The 23,798-nt window shown below is 47.2% G+C and overlaps 8 protein-coding genes across 8 annotated transcripts; 6 read left to right on the top strand and 2 right to left on the bottom strand.

Annotated features, from left to right (window-relative positions):
- Positions 1-188: 188 nt before the first annotated feature.
- Positions 189-1,318, top strand: N7503_008018 (DUF3716 domain-containing protein; the record flags this gene model as incomplete). Its single annotated transcript, XM_057067565.1, has 3 exons — positions 189-196; positions 249-428; positions 490-1,318. 3 exons carry the CDS (start codon positions 189-191, stop codon positions 1,316-1,318), a joined length of 1,017 nt encoding a protein of 338 aa, XP_056918420.1.
- A 464-nt stretch (positions 1,319-1,782) lies between these two features.
- On the top strand, positions 1,783-4,356 carry N7503_008017 (uncharacterized protein; the record flags this gene model as incomplete). The annotated part of the gene is made up of 1 exon (XM_057067564.1): positions 1,783-4,356. One exon carries the CDS (start codon positions 1,783-1,785, stop codon positions 4,354-4,356), a length of 2,574 nt encoding a protein of 857 aa, XP_056918419.1.
- A 1,803-nt stretch (positions 4,357-6,159) lies between these two features.
- On the top strand, positions 6,160-7,715 carry N7503_008016 (uncharacterized protein; the record flags this gene model as incomplete). The annotated part of the gene is made up of 9 exons (XM_057067563.1): positions 6,160-6,183; positions 6,240-6,292; positions 6,356-6,442; positions 6,502-6,543; positions 6,596-6,668; positions 6,742-6,782; positions 6,871-7,113; positions 7,172-7,600; positions 7,652-7,715. 9 exons carry the CDS (start codon positions 6,160-6,162, stop codon positions 7,713-7,715), a joined length of 1,056 nt encoding a protein of 351 aa, XP_056918418.1.
- A 990-nt stretch (positions 7,716-8,705) lies between these two features.
- crmC (siderochrome-iron transporter crmC) lies at positions 8,706-10,585 on the top strand (the record flags this gene model as incomplete). Its single annotated transcript, XM_057067562.1, has 2 exons — positions 8,706-8,932; positions 9,037-10,585. The coding sequence occupies 2 exons, from the start codon at positions 8,706-8,708 to the stop codon at positions 10,583-10,585; spliced, it is 1,776 nt and encodes a 591-aa protein (XP_056918417.1).
- Positions 10,586-11,672: 1,087 nt separating this feature from the next.
- N7503_008014 (MDR family MFS transporter) lies at positions 11,673-13,431 on the bottom strand (the record flags this gene model as incomplete). The annotated part of the gene is made up of 2 exons (XM_057067561.1): positions 11,673-13,046; positions 13,105-13,431. The coding sequence occupies 2 exons, from the start codon at positions 13,429-13,431 to the stop codon at positions 11,673-11,675; spliced, it is 1,701 nt and encodes a 566-aa protein (XP_056918416.1).
- A 1,075-nt stretch (positions 13,432-14,506) lies between these two features.
- Positions 14,507-19,719, top strand: N7503_008013 (transferase family protein; the record flags this gene model as incomplete). Its single annotated transcript, XM_057067560.1, has 7 exons — positions 14,507-14,942; positions 15,013-15,398; positions 15,466-16,231; positions 16,306-16,358; positions 16,417-16,839; positions 16,919-18,456; positions 18,507-19,719. The coding sequence occupies 7 exons, from the start codon at positions 14,507-14,509 to the stop codon at positions 19,717-19,719; spliced, it is 4,815 nt and encodes a 1,604-aa protein (XP_056918415.1).
- A 359-nt stretch (positions 19,720-20,078) lies between these two features.
- On the bottom strand, positions 20,079-21,002 carry N7503_008012 (carbon-nitrogen hydrolase family protein; the record flags this gene model as incomplete). Its single annotated transcript, XM_057067559.1, has 2 exons — positions 20,079-20,896; positions 20,957-21,002. 2 exons carry the CDS (start codon positions 21,000-21,002, stop codon positions 20,079-20,081), a joined length of 864 nt encoding a protein of 287 aa, XP_056918414.1.
- Positions 21,003-21,705: 703 nt separating this feature from the next.
- N7503_008011 (uncharacterized protein) lies at positions 21,706-23,390 on the top strand (the record flags this gene model as incomplete). The annotated part of the gene is made up of 7 exons (XM_057067558.1): positions 21,706-21,820; positions 22,024-22,081; positions 22,142-22,433; positions 22,485-22,556; positions 22,626-22,909; positions 22,988-23,241; positions 23,341-23,390. 7 exons carry the CDS (start codon positions 21,706-21,708, stop codon positions 23,388-23,390), a joined length of 1,125 nt encoding a protein of 374 aa, XP_056918413.1.
- Positions 23,391-23,798: the final 408 nt, after the last annotated feature.

Below are 23,798 nucleotides of genomic sequence, written 5' to 3'. Positions count from 1 at the left end.
GTTTATATCTCTCTTCCAATCCTCTTCTTTCTCTTTCTTCCACCTCAACCACCTTTTCATATTTCCACCTCACCTACCTCCAGCCTCCTTATCTTCAGACTGCTCCATTCCAAAGCTCATCACCTTATGAACCTGACTGATCCTGCAACTACCATCACCCTACCCGTTCCACACGCACCGCCAACGAAATGTCCGGGTAAATATTGCTTACCTTTCATCTCATGATCATTTAACTGATAGAACGACAGCGAGGGTAGCGGTCAAGGTCAGGGCGGCCATGGAAGAAGCGTTTCGTTGCCCACCGTTAGGGGGTTCACCACCCAAATACGTCCTCCTGTTCAGCCGCCGGCCACCCCACCATCAACCGCCGATGGGCCTCCAACGTTGGCCACTCTGCCAAGCGAGGCCGAGTTTCAGACCGTGACACTGTGAGGAATGCACTTTCTTACATCGTGTTATGAAGCTGAATGCTAATTTTGAGATCAATAGGAGCCCCACTCAGCCCGCGTCTCGGGTAGTCGGGTTGCCCCAGCACCTACCAGCGCCAATCATGGGCGCTGAGGATATGGCGGCAGGGGATTGGTGCAAGTTTATTCTTACGTCCCCCTTCCCATTCTCCGTGGCGCTCTCCGGCCATAAGTTGAAAGGCAAGCTCTTGGGAAAGATGTTGAACATGCCAGGTAAGAATGAACCAGTTCTTCGGCCTGGATGGAGGATCGACTGGGATGCGACGAAGTTTTTCACCAGAATCAACTCTTCACTAGCCAACGTTGAAGCGGTGGTTATGCAGTGCGTTGGAAACGTGATCACGGATCCAGAGAAGATGTGCGAAACTTGCAGCACGAGGAAAGGCCCATTTGCCTTCTGCGTGACAGTGGGGGGGATTGAGGAGTGTGCGAATTGCCACTGGGACAGGGAAGAACACCGATGTTCTTTCAACACTAATCCCTCGACCCCAAAGTCCCGACGTAGCTCGAAGCTGTACACACAGGCGGAGATTTTGGAGTTCGAGAAAGAGCGTGAAGACCTTCGCAAGGAGAAGGCAGGCTTGGATGCTCAGTTCATCGCGTTTCGCAAGCAGCTGGAAAAGGTCGGGCAAGGCTGCAGAACGGCTTTGCGATCACACCCCGAACGGCTCACCCCCCCGGTGCCTGTTGGAGAAATGGCGGCCAAGCTGGACAGTTACCGCCGTGAGCTCGAGGGACGTTGGCTTTGGGACGTGGATTCACTCATCACGACCATGCAAACCGACTTCGGACTTATCGGCGACAAAACCAGAGACATCATTGAACGACAGGATGTATTGACCACCCTGTAAGTTTTTCGCTGGGGGAGTTCGGGGAGTTCGGCATTTTCGCTGGGATCCGACTTTTGACTACGGGCGACCAGTAATGAGTACAGTAATGAGAACCACCAATATCAATTAGCCATCGAAGTCCCTTTGAATTTACAATATCTGTCAAAATCTCAACTTCTCGACTGGCTTTATGTCAGAATTTTGTTTATAGAATAAGTGAAATCCTTCTCGCTCGTCTAATCTTTTGTGAATTTCTTTTTTCTTTTTGGGTGGGGAGAATTTCAAGCTCGGCCAAAATGACCGATTTTCAAATCTCAGGGATTTATCCACTGTTTTTCTCATTTTGGCCTAGATCGGGCTATAGCTTGGTGTGGCTTAGGCATAATGTCGTTCATTTTTCCCTTTGATCGAACTCGGGGCCTTTCTGTCATTCTTGCGTCTGGTTCTGTCCTTACAAGAACGTCCATTTCTTTATCCACCTTCTCATGGGTCCATCTCCGGCATGGGTCTGGCCTCTAGCCTTGGGTCTGGCACAGAGCAGTCTTGCGGTCACGATCCCTCTCGCACCGGCTACGTCTCTGACAACTTTGACTTCAACCTACTCTGAAACAGTGACTAGCACCATCACCAGTCTTGTCCCGGTCACAACCATTGAAACTACGTGTACTCCCGGGACTGCATTGGAATCCGCCGTGTGCGTTGATTCCGTATGGTCAGCCAATGGGGCTTACTGGAAAGAGTGGTGTACCACATCCTCCTTAGAGGGAGTACGCCATGCTACTTTAGCTGGAGCCAACATCTATCTATGCTATGAGTACTGCAGCATATATTCTACAATATGTACAGCCGTCAACTATATGGCAAATAATCTCCAGTGTGATTTATTGGGGACTGTGACAGGAACGGCATCATTCAGCAGCAGCGGGTATGCAGGGATTGAGAGATTTACCACTAATCCATGTGAGGTTACTGTGACGGACACGTCAACTCAGCTATCTACTGAAACGACGGTGGTGGAATATACGACTACCATCACATCAACCATTACTCTTGCCACGAGTACGTCCTCTCCAGCCATTGCTACAGTGACGACTTCTTCTTCGGCTGAGGCAACTTCTGCGGCTGCCACGGTGTCTGCTTCCTCAACATGCTCTATCTCTTCTCTTCCTACCTCTACCGACTGTGCTGATGGTAATTATCTGTATGATGGTCTCTATTATCAAGTTATTTGCGATGATAATATTGAGAGTTACTCAGGATTTGATATTGCGAATACAAGGAAGGACGACATCTGGGCATGTATTGAAACCTGCTCGGAATACTCAGATTGTATTGGAACATTTTGGCAGAATGGAATATGCTATTATCCAAGCTCAACACTCACCTATCGATATGTCCCGTATGACTACGATGATCCCGACGACAACATTGTGGAGTACATCGCCATGCGACTCGATGGTAATCCTTGCTCAGCAGCAAGCTTCAGTGCAGTCCCAACTTCCTCGGCAATTGCCTCTTCCCGGATCGCGTCAATATCGCCTTTAATGGCTGAGACAACCGTGTCTGCCTCTACAGTCATGCCATCAAGGCCATCTTCTGCTTCATTTTCAACAAGTTTCTCATTCACTTCGTCTATTCGAGCTTCCAATATTGCAATTCCAGCCCAGCATACATCTTCTGCCTTGGCCTCGCGCTCTGCACCAGCTTCCAACTCTGTATCAGCTTCCCACTCTGTATCAGTTTCCCACTCTGCATCAGCTTCCCACTCTACGCCAGCTTCCCACTTTACGCCAGCTTCCCACTTTACGCCAGCTTCCCACTTTACGCCAGCTTCCGAGCCAGTCATACCTTCGACATCTTCACCGCGTCCTGCTTCGGCTACTGTCACTATTTCTCTTAAGCCGATCAGTTCCAGTGCGAGCTCAACAGCAACAAGTTCTTTCACTAGCGCTCAAGGCAGCTCATCTGCATCGTTGCCGCTTTCAATGACAGGTGCTGGCTCTGCCAGTGCCACTAATCATTCATCGTTGCAAAGTACCGTGCCTGTACCGCCACAGTTTACCACGTCGACCGTCTGGACCGCCCAGGTACATACAGTGACTGCTTGTCCACCATCCGTTCATAACTGTCCAGCGTCAGAAATGACAACTTACTTCACCACTGAAACTGTGGCTGCCTACACCACCGTTTGTCCCATTACAGCAGAGGAGGTTGCAACGGCCAACCTGGCTGCGGGATCAATTGCCAAGGGACAACCAACTGGATCTCCTAGCGAAGTACTCACAACATCCACGGTCTATACGACGTACAATCGCTACAACACAGTTTGCCCCTCGTCGATGCAAAATTGTGTTGCTTCCCAGATGGTTGCTTCGATGACAACAGAGACCGTGGTAGCCTATGTGACTATCTGGCCCGTCGCCGAGGCAGAGTTAGGCGGTGACACTGGAGCTCTGGACACTCAAAGTTTGACATCAAATGGTGGCAATGCATTCACTACTGGTACCCCGGTTACCTTTGGCACAGATATTGCCACTATTACCGCGACTTACAGCACTTTCCATGAGGGATCTATCATTGAGGGAAAAACCACCTATCTCATTACTACCACTATACCAGTGACTAAAGCAATCACAGTGGCTACCGTTGTAGGTACTGAATCAGCCATTGCTTCTTCTTCCGCAGTTGATATTTCTCAACCCGCCCGGAATAATGATCATACAATGGATGAATCCGGAGGCGAAAGCGTGGGCAGTGAAAATTACCTTTCTGGTTACGCTAGTGGTGACACTGGATTCCACCCTTCATTGAAGACCTCACAAGCGATTGCGGCTTCTTCTGCATTGTCTTATTCCGCTAGTGGAGTTGCTAGAAGTGGCACTTCCACTGTTATCAGCCCTTCTTCCAGCACTTCTACTGCCCAAACCGCTATCTACACTGGAGCTGCATCTAAACTGCATGGGTTGGGCGCACTGCCTCTCTGCTTGATTGCCATTGCTAGCTACCTCGTTCTCCGATATGATCCAAGCGCGGTTTTGGATTGGGTTGATCTTACTTGATGTTTTTTCTACCTAAATTTATGTATTTTTAACAAACATATTATATGGAATTCATTGAACCCGAAGACCAATTCCAACATGTTATCATCCTTAGACACAGAAGCGGGTGATGCCAACCTGGGAGCACACTTTTGCTTTCGCGAAATCACCTGACTTTAGCTTCATCGGCGGCGAAGATTGTGTCTACAGAAGTCACCGCCTGGTATACATTAAAGAGGCGCGATTATTGAGATCATCTAACGCGAGAAAGACGAAGCGATAGGGTTGTTCTATTGCTGACATCAGTTCTTGACTGACCTTAAATGAGCCAAAAGGGGAGCTCACTAGTTGAACACCACAAAATTAGTTGGACACCACATCACTTCTATATCTGGTATGGCGCAGTAATTGTAGGTCAGAAAGAATGCTATCTCGAATATTGAACATCGCATCACCTTCGCTTAATTCACCTCAATATACGAGATAACGCCTCGTGGGAGTCATGGTATGGGTAAGCTTAGTGTGTATCAGTCTTTGATCACCTTCACGTTTCAGCCTAGTCTACAAAATAACGTGAGCAAGTAGGTACTTTGGTATGTACTCAATAATGATACTCCCTGAATTACATTTACTACGCTTTCCTAATATGGTTAGCGGTAGTGTTCTTCTGAAATTGTGGTGTTCGTCTGGCAAGCTCCGCCAACAAGCCGCCATCAACAAGGCAGGTGTCCTACCCTGGGCATAAGCCTGCTACCGAATAGTCAAACCTACCGTCAAGTCGAACTTCGTTGATCTCGCCAACCCAATTTCTTCTTCAATTTGATGGAGAATATCCAAGCACTTTGAAAAACCATCATCATCATGGAGCGGGGCTTTTTTAGAGATGGACCGATGAGAGAATTCTTGCGCGATTTGTTAACTCTTAGCGGTTTGGTAAGAACTGAAGGCGATCCCCTTCAAGCTGAAAAAGTGGTAGGTAACCGAACTACCTTACAAAGCGCCTAGGAAAGTAAACAAGCACATATTGAATAGGCTGCATGTTAATATACTATGCTGGTCACCTCTATACCGCGATTGTCTTTTTCACATGTGATTATACTCGACTTTCTAAAAGAACCGGAAATACTCCCGTAAACCTCGGAATTTCGAAGCCAAGCCTTTAGGGCGAAAGGCGTTTAAACTAGTGTTTCCCTCCCGTGCCTTACGTAGATCTTTCTCCGCTCGCTTCCGCTCCATGATCAGGGATAGATTCCGGATACTTTGCTAGTAATCTCTTTCTTCGTTGCCCTCCACCTTTTTCGCTATTCCAAAAGCCCCGTCTACCCGAACTTCGTCGCCAGAGCTGACGTTTCCCCTATATAATAACATTGCATGCAATATGGCATATGATTTGCATTGTTAATCTTTGGCTTGGGTTGAAAATATCGCACCACGTGGCACATAACGGTTATTACCAGTTCAAGCACTAGTGCAAGCCATAATATCCACCAGCCAATTTGATTCAATGGAGTGGACACGCTGCACGAAGCGAATGGGGTGGTGACACTTTAGCTAAAACCTGGACTATCAGTGGTTTCTGTCTCCTCGGCCAATCATATCAATTGGACTTTTTGTGCCATGAAGCACTAAAAGCAGTAAAGAGGGGGCGTTGTATGGGGCGGGGCGCACAGGATATTTTCTCCTTTTAAGCAGTCACTTTTCGTAGATGCGACCGCAAGGTGAGCCTATCTCAAATACTTCTCTAAAGTAGTGCCCTTGTGCTGCCTTATCCTGATTCTGCTTCTCTCCACCTTCTCCTCTATTCGATACTTTCAGTCGCCTACCATGTCTGATAAGCCGATTGCCGTGGTATGTGCTACAACAGAAACAGAGGTTTTCTTGGTAACATTCTCATTCTGTGCCAGGACCCGGATTACGTTATCGCGCGTAATACATATCAGCCAGATGACTTTGAATCGTGAGTTTCTGTCTGTATACAGAACAGCAGCAACGAGGCATACATTAATCACAGTATCTCCAGTGAGACGACGTCACTATCATCGACAATCTACAGAGGAGTGATAGAAAACGGTCGTCGGTACCAGGCGTTGAAGGAGGGCGAGTACTGGTATGTTCGATCGTGCTAATGGGCACTCTGCCGATTGACAGACATTGACCGGCAAGCAGGGGTCCCGCAGACGAACAGCAGTTTGAAAGTTATGAAGCAGGGTCTTTGCACCCGTTTTTCGATATTCCTCCAATACTAAGCTGATTGCAATAGACATTTGGTATACGTGCTGCTTGACTCTGAGAGGAAGAATCCGCTTTTCCACTCTCCGGTGAAGAATCCTAAGGTATTGCCTCCGAGATGACCTCTTTTGCAAAAGCTTCGCGTGTTTTGTCTAACAGGTCACGCCATATTTCTAGCATGTTCTGGACATGGGAACCGGCCGTGGCAGTTGGGCTGTGTGAGTCATATTTTGCGTTTGCTATCGAATTCGAATTGAACTAGAACCGACTAATACTTCATCAGTGATGTCGCCGACATTTTTCCAGACGGCAAGTTGCTCCCACGAATCAGCTTCACAACACAGCTAACGCGTCACTTGCAGCAACTGTTAGGGGAGTGGATTTGTTCCCTCCACCTGAGAACTGGCTACCTCCAAATTGTGTGATGGAGGTTGACGACGTGCTCCAGGATTGGACCTGGCGCGACCCATTTGATTTAATTCATATACGCCAGCTGATGGGTTCATTCACAGACAAAGAATGGGAGAAGGTGTACAAGAGCTGTTATGAGTAAGCCAAAGCCCTCGTCGCTATCACATCGTGTCCTAACCAGCGATTCGTGACGTAGCAATCTGGAACCCGGAGGCTGGATCGAACAATTAGAAGGCAACCCTCGTGTTCGTTGCGATGATGGCAGTGTCCCAGATAATAACAGTCCCTTCGTGTTGGGAGATGAGGCATGCAAGGCAGCGGATAATTGGGGCCGCCGCATTACAGTTGCGGATACGATGAAAGAGTCGCTGGAGAAGGCAGGTTTTGTGGACGTGCATGAAAAGACATACAGGTGGCCCATCGGAGCTTGGGCTAAGGATCCCATCCTTAAGGAGGCAGGAAGACTACATTACCATCAGTGGGTATCAGGCATGGAGGGCTGGGCCATGTTCTTTTTGACAAAGTATGGCTTCCCTCAGCCGTGGAGCAATGAAGAAGTGCAGGTACTGTTGGCGAAAACAAGGAAAGAGATTCAAGATCCACGTGTCCATGTCTACCAAGTTGCGTGAGTTATTCTGTGGTCAAGTTGCTAGTATGTCTGACTGACCCACTATAGTCGACGAGTTTGGGCTCGAAAGCCCCTGCCAAATGAGGGGTCGTCGAGGAAGACGGACGAATGAGTAAAGCCAGGAATTTCGTAAATCCGCATTTTTCGTGTTTTCAAGGCATGACGAGCGTTACCAGAGGAGCATTCTTCGACCAACATCGACTATATTATTCGTGTACGGCTCTACACATTTGATATCTTTATGGATCAATGTCAATATCTGCTTGCATAATAACAGAGCATAAGACGTATCGCTGCGATAGAGACAGCCTTTTCAAAGGCGACAAGGATTAGTGTGATGCATGTGCGTATCCGATCCGTAGGAGAATGGCCGCTTTGTCAACCTCGGGATACGGAACCGGACTGGCGGCCGCTCTATGGAGTACTTAACTCCTCTCTACCTTGAATAGTCAATCGTGCTTGTACCGTACTCAGGGTCGTAGGATTGGAGGGGCCTTTTTTTCAACCCGTAATATGTCTTAGACCAATTTGCTGACAATAAGACGACGAGAATAATTGAGCATGTTTTGAGGGCACTAGAGCTGGAGGCGCGGTCAAACCCCTCCCAAGCAGAATTTGCTAGACCAACCGAGCCGGAATAACCAGCGCATTCACATTTAGATTATTCTGCTCAGCACTTCGGAGCAGACGTTTTTTGGGGGGGGTTGCAATATGGAGATTAATGACCACAATATCATATAACAAGAGTCGGTAGATCTGCAGTACCTTTTTCTGGCCTGCTTTGGTTCTGCCCCGTCAGAGTTGCGCAGATTTGAGCGTATTCTTTTTTTTTTCGAAGTCATTTCATGCAAACTGTGATGGTGAGATTGTGGCTGCAGGATCTCCATTGACCAAACAGCATGTATTTCAAGATCCTTACATTTAGTCTGGAACGACTTCTCAAATTATTCTCTACCTAGTGCCGACCCTGTTCTATTGTCAATCCCACATGTTCATTTTCTTTCCCTTTTCGAAATACCACGATTTTCCAGCTTCTGCGTTCCTCCAGCATTGAAGGCTAGAGAGTCAGCAATCTAATTCAAGACCGAGCGGATTTGTGATCATGACAGCGGATGAGGCTTGGACGGATCCACAGAAGGTGGCCAGAATCCGGGCTACGACTGGAGATTGTCAGGCAAACAGTGATAGTGAGAGCTTGGAGGAAAGGAATGAGAGGCAGGTGCTAGACCATCCCGATGAGATCACCACAGACGCTCAAATTGGAGTCCAAAAAGCCGAAGCTACGGCTTTGGTCTGGTCCAGAACTGCCTTGTACACAACATATGCCTGGTGAGTTCAACTATTTTTGTCTTTTCTTTAAAACAGACCCAGGCATTCCATTCCGAATGAATTTCAAGGCAAACTCAGTATATTACTAACATTCTTGATGCCAGGATCTGGTTGTGTTTCTTCGTTTTGTCAATGCAGTCGTCAATTGGCACTAATGTTATGTATTATGCCTACGCCAACTTCTCTTCGGCACCTCAAATATCTCAGGCTTTCATTGTATCGACCATCGTTGGTGGAGTTCTTCAACTTCCTATTGCAAAGGCTTTAAACGTATGGGGCCGTGCGGAGGGCTTCCTTACGTTCCTGGCTGTCTTTATTATTGGTCTTATTGTGATCGCCTCTTGCAATGGACCGAATGGATTTGCAGCAGGTTACACCCTTTATTGGATCGGTTATACCGCCGTCAATTTCATTTTGAGTGTCTTTGTCGCTGATGCATCTGGGTTACGAAACCGAGCCTTTGTTTACGCGTTTATCGGGACGCCCTCAATCTGTACGGCCTTTGTTGGCCCACTCGCTGCCCAGGCATTCATAACCCATTCTACCTGGCGTTGGGCTTATGGCTGCTTCGGTATCATTACCTTGGTCATCTTCGTGCCTCTTGCTCTCGTCTTCAAATTTTATCAACATAAAGCCGAGAAGATGAATCTTTTCGTTCGGGTACCCAGCGGTCGAACCACTGCACAGTCCTTCGTTCATTATTTTCACGAATTCGACATCATTGGCGCTTTCATTCTTATGGCGGCCTTTATTCTTTTCCTTTTGCCATTTAGCCTGAGCACCTATGGCCTTACTGGATACTCCTCCGCGACTTTTATTGCCATGGTCATCGTCGGCATCCTACTGTTCCCGGTCTTTGCCATTTGGGAGCGATTTTTTGCTAGAATTGCTTTCATCAAATGGGAGCTATTTAAGAAGCGCACAGTGGTGGGAGCCTGCATCTTATCGGCTGTGATATTCTTCAACTATTACACATGGGATCAGTACTTCTACTATTATGTTCAGGTTGTCTATAATCTTGATACCTCAAAGACTGGATACATGACACAAATTTATGGTGTTGGATCGACCATATGGGCTGTTCTCTTTGGAGTCGTGATTCGCCAGACCAAACACTTCAAGAATCTATGTTTATTCTTTGGCGTGCCACTGTTTGTACTTGGTGCCTCGCTAATGATATATTTCCGCGGATCCCAAAGCGACATTGGATACCTAGTCATGTGTCAAATATTCATTGCCTTTGGAGGTGGGACCCTGGTCATTGGGGATGAGATGGCTGTTATGGCTGCTGCAGACCGGGATGGTGTCCCATTAATGATCGCCATTATCAGTCTGGCCTCCAGCTTCGGGGGTGCAATCGGCTACGCCGTTGCAGTCGCAATTTATTCCAACACCTTCCCCCAGGCCTTGCTCAGCGCGCTTCCTGACTCTGCCAAGGCTGATTATCAAACAATTTACGTCGGCGGCTCAGCGACTCAGCTTCTGTATCCGCCTGGTAGCGAGACAAGGATTGCGATCAACTATGCGTGGGCACATAGTCAAAAGTACCTGTGTATCGCAGCAGCAGTTATTGCAGTTCTTGCTTTCCCAGCAGTCGCTATATGGAAAAATTACAACGTCGACAAGAAGCAGGTGAAGGGTAATGTTATCTAGACAAAGCGTTTGCTCTTCAAGTTCCCGAAAGAGGTGGATTGCCATAGAAAGAATGGATAGTAATACAGGAATCACGCGATCTATGCTGGGAAACCTAAAGTGTTCTGCAGACAGGATTGTAAATGTATTCAAATCCCCTAGGTCATTTGAATTTCGCGATGGGGCAGCTTCTTGTATGCCTGACCGCTTACAATACAGGCTTTCACATTTTGTACGATCAGGTGCATTCCATCCCATAAGACATGTGGCCCTGTGTTGGTATGCGAATCAAGTCAGGAATTGGAAACGACAAAGACCCGATCACTGCATAGACTCGTTCCAAGTGCATTGCAGATGCAAGACAACAAAATTCTAGACTTTCGTTTACCCTTTTTTACATAGTGTCGGTCTGTGCACACTAGATGCAAGCCACTAGACCAGTCACCTGCGATTTGGAAAATTCTAGGCGATTTCTTCGAGAAGCATGTCACTGTAACATAGGTTATCGGGTTATCTGCTCAATATTATGGAGTTTGCATTAAAGGATCCGTTACGACTGTAGCTTTTAGTTCCCGAGGTGACCACGCCCATATGGGAAATCTGCTCAATTGCACTCACACCTTGCCTTTTTTGGTAATTGCAGACCTTGGAATCACCACACCCCTTGGCTCATTTTGTTTGTTTTGTTAGGTCTTATGTTAGGTTGAGTACCTCTTGCATGCTTCCCAGGAATTGATGTTTGGTCCCTGACAGTATGACAAGAGAAACATATTCTTACCGGCCACTTTTTGTTTCTTTTTCTGTTAACGATCACAGGACAGTTCAACTATTGCGGAAATTGGGACGGATGGATTGCTTCGCATTCACTGAATACTTATACTACGTGTCTTCAAATGAGGAAGCATTGGTGGGAAAAACGCCGATACGAAAACAAAGAGGTCACAACACATACTTTAAGATCATTGGACCTCATGCTCCTTCAGTAAAGATAGAAGAGTATAAACAGCAAATAGATATCAAAAAGCACATGTTGAAATGTCTGTGCAAAGCTCAAACAGGTAGCCCTATGACCGGAACGATGGTACGAGAAGCAGACTCCCTGAGGTCATCAAGAAATGGATTTTGCGTCATTTTGTTGACATTTGCTGCCTTTCACAGTCTTCCACTCGAGAAAGCAAGCTGCGACAAAGGCTGCCATCATCAAAGCTAATGTGACACGGTAAGTATCCCTTAGTCCATTCATGTAAGCACGAATCACACCATCCAGCTGATCAAGTCGACCCAAGGTACTCAAAACATCCCTCATTTCGGTGGCCCCAGCACTAATTATCGCACTTGGATCAACGCCAATTGTATGGGCGGCAATCCCTGTCAATAGACCATTCTGGAAGATTGACTGCCCCACCGCGACGAAAACGGCGCCACCTAGAGTCTGAAAGAACATCACGGCAGCGGTTCCAACAGGAATATCCTCTGGCTTCAAGACGGTCTGCACAGCCGTCATTGGGATTTGAAGACCAGCACCGAGGCCTGCGCCGACCACAACTTGGTATCCGATCCATTTGCCGCTAGAAATGTCGACGCTGTATAATGTCATGAGCCCCGCACCGATGGTGGCAAGAGCAGTGCTGATGATCAAGAATGGTGTGTAGTAGCCGACCGCAGTGACCAGTGCGCCCACCACCACAGAGGAGACTACAGTGCCAAGCATGAATGGCAAAATCTGAAGTCCAGAGGTCATGGCAGAAGAGCCTTTGACGCTCTGGAAATAAATAGGAACATAGTACACTAAGCAAAAGAAGCCACCGCTGAAGAAAAAGGCGAATAGTGCTGCAGACCAAATGGTGCGTTGCTTGAGGAGCGACGGTGGTAAAGTTGCCCTTGCACTCTTGCCCTCTTTCCCGCCTCTCTTGTCTCGCTTGCCTAAATAGACCTGGGATCCGGCAAAGAGGGTTGCCAGCAGGCCAAATCCCACAAAAAGTCCAATTATGCGGGAGCTTTCCCAGGGATAAATATTGCCACCCCATTTGAGTGCCAGTATTAAGCAGACAATAGCTGGAATGAGCAAGCTGGCACCGACCAGATCGAGCTCCTTGATTCGTTGCATGAAAGGCATCGCTGACACATTGTCATCGGTCGGTAGACTGAGGAACCAGAAAACAACGACCATGGAAATCCCACCAACGGGAAGATTTATATAGAAGCACCATCTCCAAGAGACGCTGTCGGTGAACGCTCCGCCAAGTAGTGGGCCTACAATCGAGGCAATTCCCCAGACCATGCCGTAGACACCAAAGACGAGTGGCCTTTTTGCCAGGGGTACAGTCATTGAGATGATCACCAGAGCGCCGGAGAAGATACCCCCAACCCCGATTCCAGCGATCGCGCGGCCAACGATCAACACCGTACTAGATGGGGCCACGCCGCAGATCAAGGATCCAACCTCAAAGATGCCCACGGCGGCTAAGAAAGACCATTTCACCTGAAGCAAGGTTAGCCCTCTTCATCTCAGGATGAGGGTGGTTTTGCTCTTAACATACGCTGAAAACTTTATAGATCCTGCCATACGAAGGCTGCAGTGCCGTGGAAGTCAAAAAGTAGGCACTGCCATACCATGCGATATCGGTAATACTCTTGAACTGATCCGTGATTTTTGGAATTGCGACTCCGATGATAGTTTGATCAAGCGCCACCAGAAAGGCCGCTAGATAAATCGCCAAAACAATCATGACGACTTTTCTCATTGGAGGATACTTTTGCTTTGCATTGGAGTCCGAATCCTGCGTTTTGGCCTTTTCACAGTTCAACACTTCGGATTTTTTGGAACAAGTTTCCAAATCTATAAAATTGGAATTTTCGCTCATCATGGTGGTGGTTGCAGCGGCCGATGAAAGGTAGTCCGGTCTTGTGAGATCTATCCGAGAGCTTGTGTTGAAAGGTAGGGGCCAAGACAAGCGAATGCAGACCTTGGGTGAAAAATTTGTGCACGACAAGCTGCGAGACCAGGTTCTCCCCTATATCTAATATATTCAATCTGCATCAGGGTGTCTCTATGTCAGCTCTGAGTCCACCGGTTACCATGCCTCACGTAAAAAGGTGCAGATGGAAACGACCAGTATGAAAATTACCTTAAACCTGCTCTATTGAGTTGGGAGATCCTTTTCCAATCAAATTTAACTTCTTCTGGGTTCAGGGTTATCCCAATATAGTTAGTCCAGCCATACGAAAACTTTCGCGAGGAGGATTGCTCAAATTCACGTTGTGACGCGAATGGCGCCAAGGACGTAAATGTCTTACAGGACCGGCTGATGCTGTGCCTTTCTGTGACTTCCGAATAACAATTCAGACTCTCTTCACCTTGACTTTACCGAGACGTGGTTATCCTGAAACCGAAGGAGGTTCAGGCACGTGGCACATCAGAGTAATGTCCGCGGGTGCACCACCGTGAAAGAACCCAATCTGACTCAGATTACATGGATCCTAAGTTGATTCCTCTCGCTTAGACTTCGCAGCAATATCGGGCACATGGCCCCTGTAAATGCGACCTCAATGCCAATCTCCTTTGGCCCGTCAAGGCCTTTTGCGATGAATAATTGCCTCAAATATGCGCAACAACGCATGCACTAAACCCTTTATGTAGTTCCTAACTTTGGATATCGTAATGAAGTCTCTTGTTGACGTGTTTCTTCGTATACAAGAGAAATGATATCACTGGCCTCTGATTGGCACACGGCCTTCCGTTTGCAGATGTGGAGCATTCCATGCAATTACTGATTTAGTGCTCGAGCTATAATAAATGTTTTCGACTTGCACTCGGGAAGAAAAGCTCCTCCATTCTCATATTCACGGGCCTGGCTTCATTCAGCGTTTGTGGAGCATTTTCATTTGTCCAATCCAGGATTTGGTTGGTTTCCGGCCCGAGCTTTGCGGTATAGCGTCAACATGGCTCCAATGGAAATTTATTCTGGCCAATCGACTTGGAGAACTGCAAAGAGCCATATCAAACCTAATGAAGTCCCTCCAAGCGAATCTTCAGACCCTGCAAACAATGTGCAGGAGATCTCGCGGCTCATCCTTGATATCTTCCTCGCGTACGCTCTCAATAAATTTGAGTATACAGAAGACCATCTTGAGGGCTCTAAAAACGGTTTTCTTTCTGTCATTGCTCGGTTTGTTATCAAAGGAGAGCGTGTACAGGCTTGCCTTCCAGCTTTTCCCTTCAAGTCATCCAATAAAGTGTACAAGGTCCTCGGCAGCCTGCCAGACAAGGCAGAGGAGCTGGCTCTTGAACGATTGAACACGTTGTGTCTGCGCGTTCAGGAAATCTACGCTCCAGGCGCTGAGATTGTTATCGTCTCCGATGGAATTACCTATAACGGTATGCGAACAGACTTCCTGATGCAGCCAGAATCGATAGGTCACTGATTTGCTGAACTTCGTGATCACAGACCTACTGTGCATTTCCGACCAGGAAACCTGGATTTATGGCGAAGCCCTACGTGAGATCGTTGTTAAAAAAGACTTCAACAACATCTTGTTCTCGAGAATCAGAGACCTTCTCGACTTCCCGCTACCAGAGAAGTTGAACGAAATTATCTACGTGGCTAACTGTACCACATTCCGTCGCTTGCTCTTGAATAAGTACGGGGATGACAACCTTGACATCGACCATCAAATTGCCACTGATCCAGATGTCAAGTTGACATATCTTGGATACAAACGATTTTTGGAATCTGACCTTCAATACATCTTCCCTCGAGGGAAAGGTCGTTCCGCACACAGCTACAAGCGGGATTGCAAGTATCTGGCCAAACAGATGCTCAGAAGAGGATATGTAAGAATGCCGTATCCATATCGACGCCTGCTCTGATCCCAAATTTGTAGCTGACCTAGAATGACAGGCATTTGCAGCGGCAATCCAGAATGCCTTCCCCAGCCATCTGCGACTTTCAATTCATGAGTCCGTTTGCGGTACCAAGCTACCTATAAGTTTGCTAAACACAAAGACTGGTTTCACGACCCCATGGCACTGCAGTGTAGCCCAATTGGCAGATGGGGAATGGGTTAGTGGTCCCATGGGTGAATTTAGCCAAGATGGCCGTCTTCAACTGGTTCACGTCGATGGGAAGCCCAGTCACTACCAGGAAATGTTACACCATGAAGGCAGTCCCCCTATCAGTGAGGAGAATGCGAGCTATCTCCAATCTGCGAAGTCGATCAATATCAACCAATATAAAAATGGGGCTTTGCAAATGGCACGACTTGAGTCATCATCCAGCGAAATCTCGCTCTTTTCTGAGGGTAACATGTCAGAAAGCGCTTCTACCACGCCAGAGATTCCACCAAATCGACTATTCACGGCGGAAGATATTGTATTAAATGTCACTATGGACAAGAGCCTTGGCAATACGGCACTGGGAGAGGAGACGAAGAGTGCTCTGTCAATACCCTATGGCAGAAGACTTATTCCTCAGATAATGGACAACATTGCTGCTATCGAACCAGGAAGGACAGTATTTTCCCTCGCAACGCTTTCTAATGGGTCCCTTGAGCTGGAACCTGTCACCGCCTTGCTTTTCGCCAGAGCAGTCAACAAAACTGCTTCTTGGCTTCGCCATCAAATTGGCATTTCAAGCACAATCCAACCCCTGGCCTACATTGGACCACGTAAGTTCAACTCGCAGTAGAAATTCTTAAAGGCATATTCTCCCTTCGGTTGCTGACTTGATTGAAATTGTTAGATGATCTGAGACATATCTTGTTGACTTATGCATGTGTGAAGGCGGGTTATGCGGTATGCCCATACCAAGGATTGTGATAAAACGTTGCTGGATCTAACCTTCTTCTGGCAGGCTCTTTTCTTATCCCCAAAGAATAATGTGGATGCAGTTCTTGCAGTGCTCGAGGCAACGGGTTGTATTATCTGGGTCAATGCAGTCGACGCCTCTCCGTCACCCATGGTTGAAGAGGTTCTTGAAAGACGATCAATGACTTCTTTAGAGCTTCCTCTGCTGAGAGAGCTTCTTGATGCCGAGTATAGTGAATCTTTCCCATACACAAAGTCATTTGAAGAGGCTATCAACGAACCATTCTGCTTCCTACATACATCAGGAAGTACTGGGCTACCTAAACCTATTCCATGGTCTCATGGTTTGATTGGAACTATGGATGCAGTCAGATTACTACCACCAATTGGTGAGAATGCTGATCTTGTTCCATGGACCTCAGACTGGAACGAGCGAGATAAGATATACTCTTCATTTCCGATGAGCCATGTAAGTAAACCACTTTTCTGTATTACTCTGCGCTTTATTGCCACATCGGAGATCTTCAAGCTGAATGACTTGTTTACAGGGCGCTGGTATTATCATGAATATCCTGATGCCTGCATTTTTCAACCTTCATTGTATTTTAGGGCCAGTTGGCGTTTTGCCAAATCTCAATCTTGTTGAGAGATTGGCCATGGATGCGAAGATTGATATTTGGAGTATGGTCCCATCTCTCGTCGATGAGTTGGGCGAAACCCCCGACATTTTGACAAAATTACAGCTGAGCAAGTTTATCTGTGCATCCGGCGGTCCTATCAGCCCCGTCAGCGCTGGCAAGGTGAATGAGGTGGTGAGGGTGCTCAATTTGACAGGTACCACCGAAGGCCTGTTCATTGGCAATTTAAAGACATCACGGGAGGACTGGTTCTGGTTCTGCTTTCACCCTTACTCTGGCTTCGAGTTCAAAGAGCATGAAGCGGATACCTATGAGCACTGGGTGCATCGCAACGAGCATTGGCCCCTCTTCCAAGGCATCTTTCATACTTTCCCAAATGAGGATTCGATAAACTTCAAAGATCTGTACATGAAGCACCCTACCAAGCCCAACCTGTGGGCTTTTAGTGGCAGAAGTGATGATCTTGTTGTCTTGTCAAATGGGTATAAGATATCGCCACTGGAGACGGAGGCATTTATTACCACGCACCAAGCCATCAATGGATGTCTTATCTTTGGAACCGGAAAGCCTCAAGCCGGACTACTCATTGAGCTGAAAGACCCGTCAAGCAAGCCAACTGCGCTCATTGACAGTGTCTGGCAAAAGATCGAGGAGGCAAATTCTATGTCTCGACACAAAAATCAGTTACTGAAAGAGTTTGTCACTTTTACGCTACCTGACAAGCCCTTCCTCCGAACGGATAAAGGCACCGTGAAAAGAGCAGCTACCTTGGCTTTGTATGCAGACTACATTGAGCGCTTCTACGGTTCTCGCAGCGATAATCTAGATGAGACTATTGATCTTGATCTGACCTCTGACAATGCGGTGCAGGACTCGATCCGTACAATCCTCAGCTCTTCACTGCCTGAAGCCCAAGTCGCCCTTCCAAATGCAGATCTATTTGCACTTGGACTTGACTCGCTCGGAGTCTTTGGAGCTGTCAAGACGATTCGAGTAGTTTCAGGTCTAGGGGAGAAAATAGCTCCTCGACATATTTACGCAAGTCCCACCATCGCGGGCCTTGCCGCCACTGTCACTCGATTAATGAATGGGCTACAATGTAACAATATGATCAGGCCATTCGACAAGATACGGGATGATACCTTGGGGATGAACGCCATGGTCGCCCAGCACAAGGCGCGCCAGTCGTTCCGCTTGAATGCCTTCGACTACGTCAACCCCAACCACGGTATGGGCATCGTCCTCTACTTCCCTATTCACAAGGAAATGGCATTCAAGCAAGTCTTTGAAAATCTTCAACAGGGACTTAACCGAACATTCGATATGATCCCAGCTCTGAGTGGGAAAATGATGTACTGCTCGGAGCAGGAAATCGGATATACTAAAGGAGACCTTTGCGTTACTATCCCGCCACTTTCCATGGCAGCTTCTGTCCATAATCGCCTTAAGTTTAAGGATCTCTCGAACATCATACCACCTTTTGAGAAGCTACGCGCAGCTGGCTTTCCCCCTCGGCCTTCAAAGATGGTCTCGTCCTGCGGGACGATCCATTCCCTCAACTCCCTGCTGATATTTTCTCCGGTCAAGTGAACTTCGTCTCCGGTGGTTGTGTCGTGGCGATTGACCTGAATCACTGCTGCCTCGACGGACTGGGAGCCATGGTCGTGCTGAAGGCTTGGGCAGAAAATTGCAGATATTTGCAAGGTGATCAAACTGCAACTTGCAGCTGGTACGACCCCGAAAGCTTCAATCACAGCTTACCGGAGATCATTCATGAGCAAGAAGGTTGGGCTCGACCGATGGAGGAAATTGACCCCGGAACGTGGGGATTCTTGCCATTTCTCCCACCTGACGGCAACAAATGCAGAAAACGCGTTTCAGTTCACGACACCACATCCACCACCAAGGGCCATACACTACCTCCTGCCCCTGAATTTGTTTTGCATAATAACTGGCCACTCCCCTGCGCTGAAAGATGTCTCAAAACAACAACGTTCCTGATTAGGCCCGAGAAGCTCGAGAAAATGAAGTACGATGTCATGGCCGATCCCGAAGCCAAAGGAGTCATCACATCAATTAGTGACATTGTGCAAGCCTTCCTGTGGAGATCTGCTATCAGAGTACGATATCAGGTTGCCAAGCAGATTCGAAAACAGACCTTCAGGTCTGACGAGATGTCCATTCTTGAGCTACCAACCGATGCCCGGCCGTTCTTCTCTTCCGTATTGCCCTCAACGTATATGGGAAGTATGCTCATTATCAACCGATCTACCATGCCTATCGAGAAACTCTGTTCTGATGAGACTAGTATTGGCCGCGTCGCTTATTTGCTCCGTCAGTCTGCTGCGCGCGTCACCACTTCAGTTGTGCACGACGCGTTTTCAATCTTACAGTCTTTGCCAGACTATAGCCGATTCTCTACCGCTAACATGGGCATTGAGCACATGCACGCTATGATATCCAACATGATGCTCTTCCCGACAGATGAAGTCTGCTTTGGAAACGCGTTTTTTGCAAACCGAGGACAGCCGGAATGTTTGAGGCCACAGCTTGAGCGCGGAAATGGGCGATTCCGATTTCTGGTAGTACTTCCCATCAGGAAAGATGGGGGCGTTGAGCTTGTTTTAGGCACTCACCCAGAGGAGTTGGACGTGTTCCTGGCGGATGAAAGTTTCACGAAGTACGCAACACTTGTAGATACGTGTTCTTGAATTCTAATTTCTGTACTTTACTAAATTGAGACATAATTTGCGACATGATGTTCTAAACCACGATTAGCAACATTTCTTCTACGTAGCTCCGTGCTTTCAAGTGTTGAGTCAGTGGCCAGGGAAGCTCTCTTCAGCGCTCCACAGAAGTTTATTCATTGGAGGCCGTTAGAGGATGCTATTAGAATCCGTGCACGTGAATTTGACACATATTATTCTTCCCCACGTCTAATTGGTGTCGCGTACTTTCTATTTGTCCCATATCCGACTATTCAGTTCGTAGAAAACATGCTTTTGAATCAGTAAAACTGTGATGTGCGTGTAATTATTCAGACATGCACTTCCCAATCGCCATCTCAATCTCAATGACGATAACCATAATGCCATTCCGGTGTCGCAATGTCTTCCCGAATCTTGTAAACGCTTTCTGCCTCCTCCAAAATGTTCATGTCCACATCGACGATCTTCATACCCTCTTCGCTGTTACCAAATCGCTCAATGCAGCCCACAAATGGCAAGGCCACCTGTGAAAGTCCCGCAAATCCTTCATTTTCAGGCCCCGCCACGTTGCAAAAAACTACCGCACAAGTGTTCTCGAAAGCCCGGCTAACAACCGCAGCATCTAGGAATACTCCTTCGGACTTAGGATTTCTCTTCATACCGATATCCGAGGCATCGGTATATTTCCAATATGCAGGCACAATTATCATCTTGGCGCCCTGTATGATAAGCTCCCGGAAAGCCTCCGGGAATGCAAGGTCCCAGCAGATAACCATCCCGACTTTGCCCAAGGGCGTGTCAAATGCGGTATGCCTGGTATCCCTCTGGGAAGGTTTGACAAAAGGTCTTTCGGGATGCCAGAGATTTTTCTTCTCGTATTTGCCGCATATAGCCCCATCGTTGTCAATAAAATAAGTGGCGTTGACTACTGTATTGTCGTCGTGGAGTTCAGAGAAGGAGCCAGGCACCACGCAGATGTTGCATTCCTTGGCTAAGGCGCAGTATGCATCAAGGTATCTCTTCCAATTTGCGCATTGTTGCCGAGCAACTGAATCATGGCTGGTGACAAAATCGCCAAGATGATATTCTGGAAGGACAGCCAGCTGTGCTCCCGCGGCAGCAGCTTCGCGCATGAAACCTATGGCCCGACAATGATTGGACTCTAGTTCATTTGGCTTATCTTGAAATATTAGGACCTCCCTTCATGTAGCTTTGAAGAATAACAAGTGTCAGGGGGTACAAGCCTTGGGATAGAACTGTATAATGGCAATCTTATGGCTGGCCATGGTGAAGGTTATATCTATTTTGATCAGCAGGTTGGGTTGTTGACTAAAGATGTCAGTGAAAATAAAGACAGGGGAGGTTGCAAGCTTGGCTTCCCTTAAATACGAGCAAATAGGGTTCCCAACTTACGTACTGTATTCATTATCCCCGCACTCAAGCGAGCTTCCTAATTGGGAAGTCACAGGGGCATCGATGGGTTTACGATCGCAACTGCGTGAACCACGTAGGAATTGACGAAGGTTTTTCGATTAGATCATTCGAGCTCTGTATGTACTCGTCAGCACGGCATGCCACATACCAGAGTACTGGCTATATTAATTAATTCATCACTCAGGATCTCCCCCTGCAGTGCTAAGTTATTAGATCAGCTATGCTATGCTTACCTAAGATGCACTTCAGATTTAGCATGGCTATCTTTATTTAATTTATCGGTTCGCTCAGGTCACTGAAATAGCCTTCATCAATTGAATTTTGAATTAATTTCAGCTCTTCTTGAGACAACCTCGTCGAAAGTCTTCGGATGAGCCGATGAACCTTCGGATGCACCGAAACGAACTGCGGATGGACCGAAAGGGATGTGGCTTCGTGTTAGTTCATGCGGTATATCCGCTGCAGGGCCAAAAATTTCCTAGAGGGCTTTCTATTATCTGAATGTACTCAAAGCATAAGGTTCTTTGCAGCTCATAGCTAGCTTGTGACGAGAAGATGCATGAAATAATTGATATCGTGACTACGGCGGATCCGGATATGGAAGCGTCGTGTAGTGAAGACGTTAGTGGTGTTTTCTACGCACCTGGAACCGTGTTATTGGAGAATATAGGTATGTGAGCATTATCGGGAGTATCAATCATATGATATGAATCTTTACCGTCTCCCACCCATCTCTGAAACTCTTCTGCTAGGTGCTCGCTCAGTTATCTTACAGCCTAGGCCAACTGCAGACCCTAATGACCCATTGGTGAGACTTCCGAATACAACCGATGTTTGTTTATGATTTTAACACTTGTAAGAACTGGTCAACAGCTAGAAAATCCCTCAACTTTGGGATCACCGCATTCTATACCCTTCTGATTTTTGGCCTGTCCGTCAAACCAAATATTCTGTTTGGTCCTGTATGACTACATTACTGATCGGACTGCAGAATCGATATTGGTCCAGTAGTATGGCAAGACTTTCAGAGCCTCCTGGGCATAAGTTACCCTGAGCTAAACGATCAATACGCTGTCAATTGCGCCTCCCTCGGTATTGGTTCAATTATACTAATCCCGTTGGGACTGAAATTTGGCCGAAGACCTGTTTACATTTTAACGGCATTGATTGTCTTCATTACCGCAATATGGCAGGCCGTTCTACGGGATTTCAGAAATATGGTAGCTGTACAAGTCTTTAATGGATTTGCATGCGCCGTTGGCTGGACTTTGGTGCCTATCACAGTACGTGATATTTCTGCTTGCTATTGAATTTTGTCGCTGATTGAAGTTAAGATCACAGACCTGTTTTTCGTCCATCAACGAGGACGTGTTAACGCTATATACCAGCTCATGCTAAATGGAGGGGTATGTCCAGATGTCTTTGTCTGCGGATTCAGCTCAGCGTACATTAATACTGATCAATCACGCCTATAGACCTTCCTAGCTCCAGTTGCTGCTGGATACATCGCAGACGCACAAGGGTGGCCATGGATCTTCTGGTGGACTGCGATCTTCCTGGCTGTGAATCTAGTGCTATTTGTATTCTTTTTCGAGGAGTCTAAGTTCAATCTTTCCAGCATTTCCCATGACAGCCCACACAGCCCTGGGAGTACATATGATCATGAGGAGTCGACTGAAAGGATCAACCATGCTATTGCAGGGAAGACATATCGGGAACGCATGGCATTTCTCACCAGAACTCCCGGCGACCAAACTCGGTATTGGAATCAATTATATGAACCAATCACTGTATTGTTCATGTTTCCAGCCGTGACATACGTGACGTTGTCCTATAGCACTCTCCTGGTCTGGTTTACTGTAATCGCGACCACACAGTCGGAATTCTTCGCACTTGAACCTTACAATTTCGGCACCGCGGAAATCGGCCTGTTGAACTTTTCACCGTTCATCGGAGCAGTCTTCGGGTGCATATGGGGTGGTCCAATCAGTGACTGGTCTATCCAGCGGCTCTCCAGACGGAACAATGGTGTCTACGAACCGGAAATGCGCCTCTATATCGCCATCTTACCGGCATTGATAGGGCCGGCAGGTATTTTCCTTTATGGCTGCGGTCTAGCAAAGGTAGCGCAATGATACACTTTACCTATGTCACCAAGGTAGACTAATTATCACTAACACTACTCATTAGGGTATGCCATGGATCTGGCCGTGTCTTGGATCCGGCCTCTATGGCTTTAGCATGGCTGGACTTCTCCCAATCTCGCTCACGTTCCTAATAGATTCCTACTCTCAGGTCAGTTTCATAGAAGACTCGAATACTAAATCTCTTGGAGTCAACATTTTTGCTAACTGGCCTATGAGAAGATCATTGGAAGTGCCTTGGTAGGCGTGAATTTTGTCCAGTATATGTTAGCCACCATAGTAATTTTTACATTGGACCCATGGATTGAGGGAATGGGACTGCAGAACACCTTTATCTTAATTGGATGCCTTACGCTTCTGGTTAATCTTCTGTTCATTCCGATGATTTGGTACGGGAAGACATGGCGAATCACTTGCAAACAGAGATATGAGAGAATGGCTGCGCGACTCATTGATGAGCGAACTTAAAACTCTACCTTCGCCCTATCATGTACTGGAACAAAA

Source organism: Penicillium pulvis (genome assembly GCF_028828015.1).
Source record: "Penicillium pulvis strain IBT 33274 chromosome Unknown contig_7_segment1_segment0, whole genome shotgun sequence".
In the NCBI taxonomy this organism is placed as follows: Eukaryota; Fungi; Ascomycota; class Eurotiomycetes; order Eurotiales; family Aspergillaceae; genus Penicillium; species Penicillium pulvis.
Note: the sequence above shows the minus strand (reverse complement) of the source record. Positions and strands in the feature narration are given on the sequence as shown.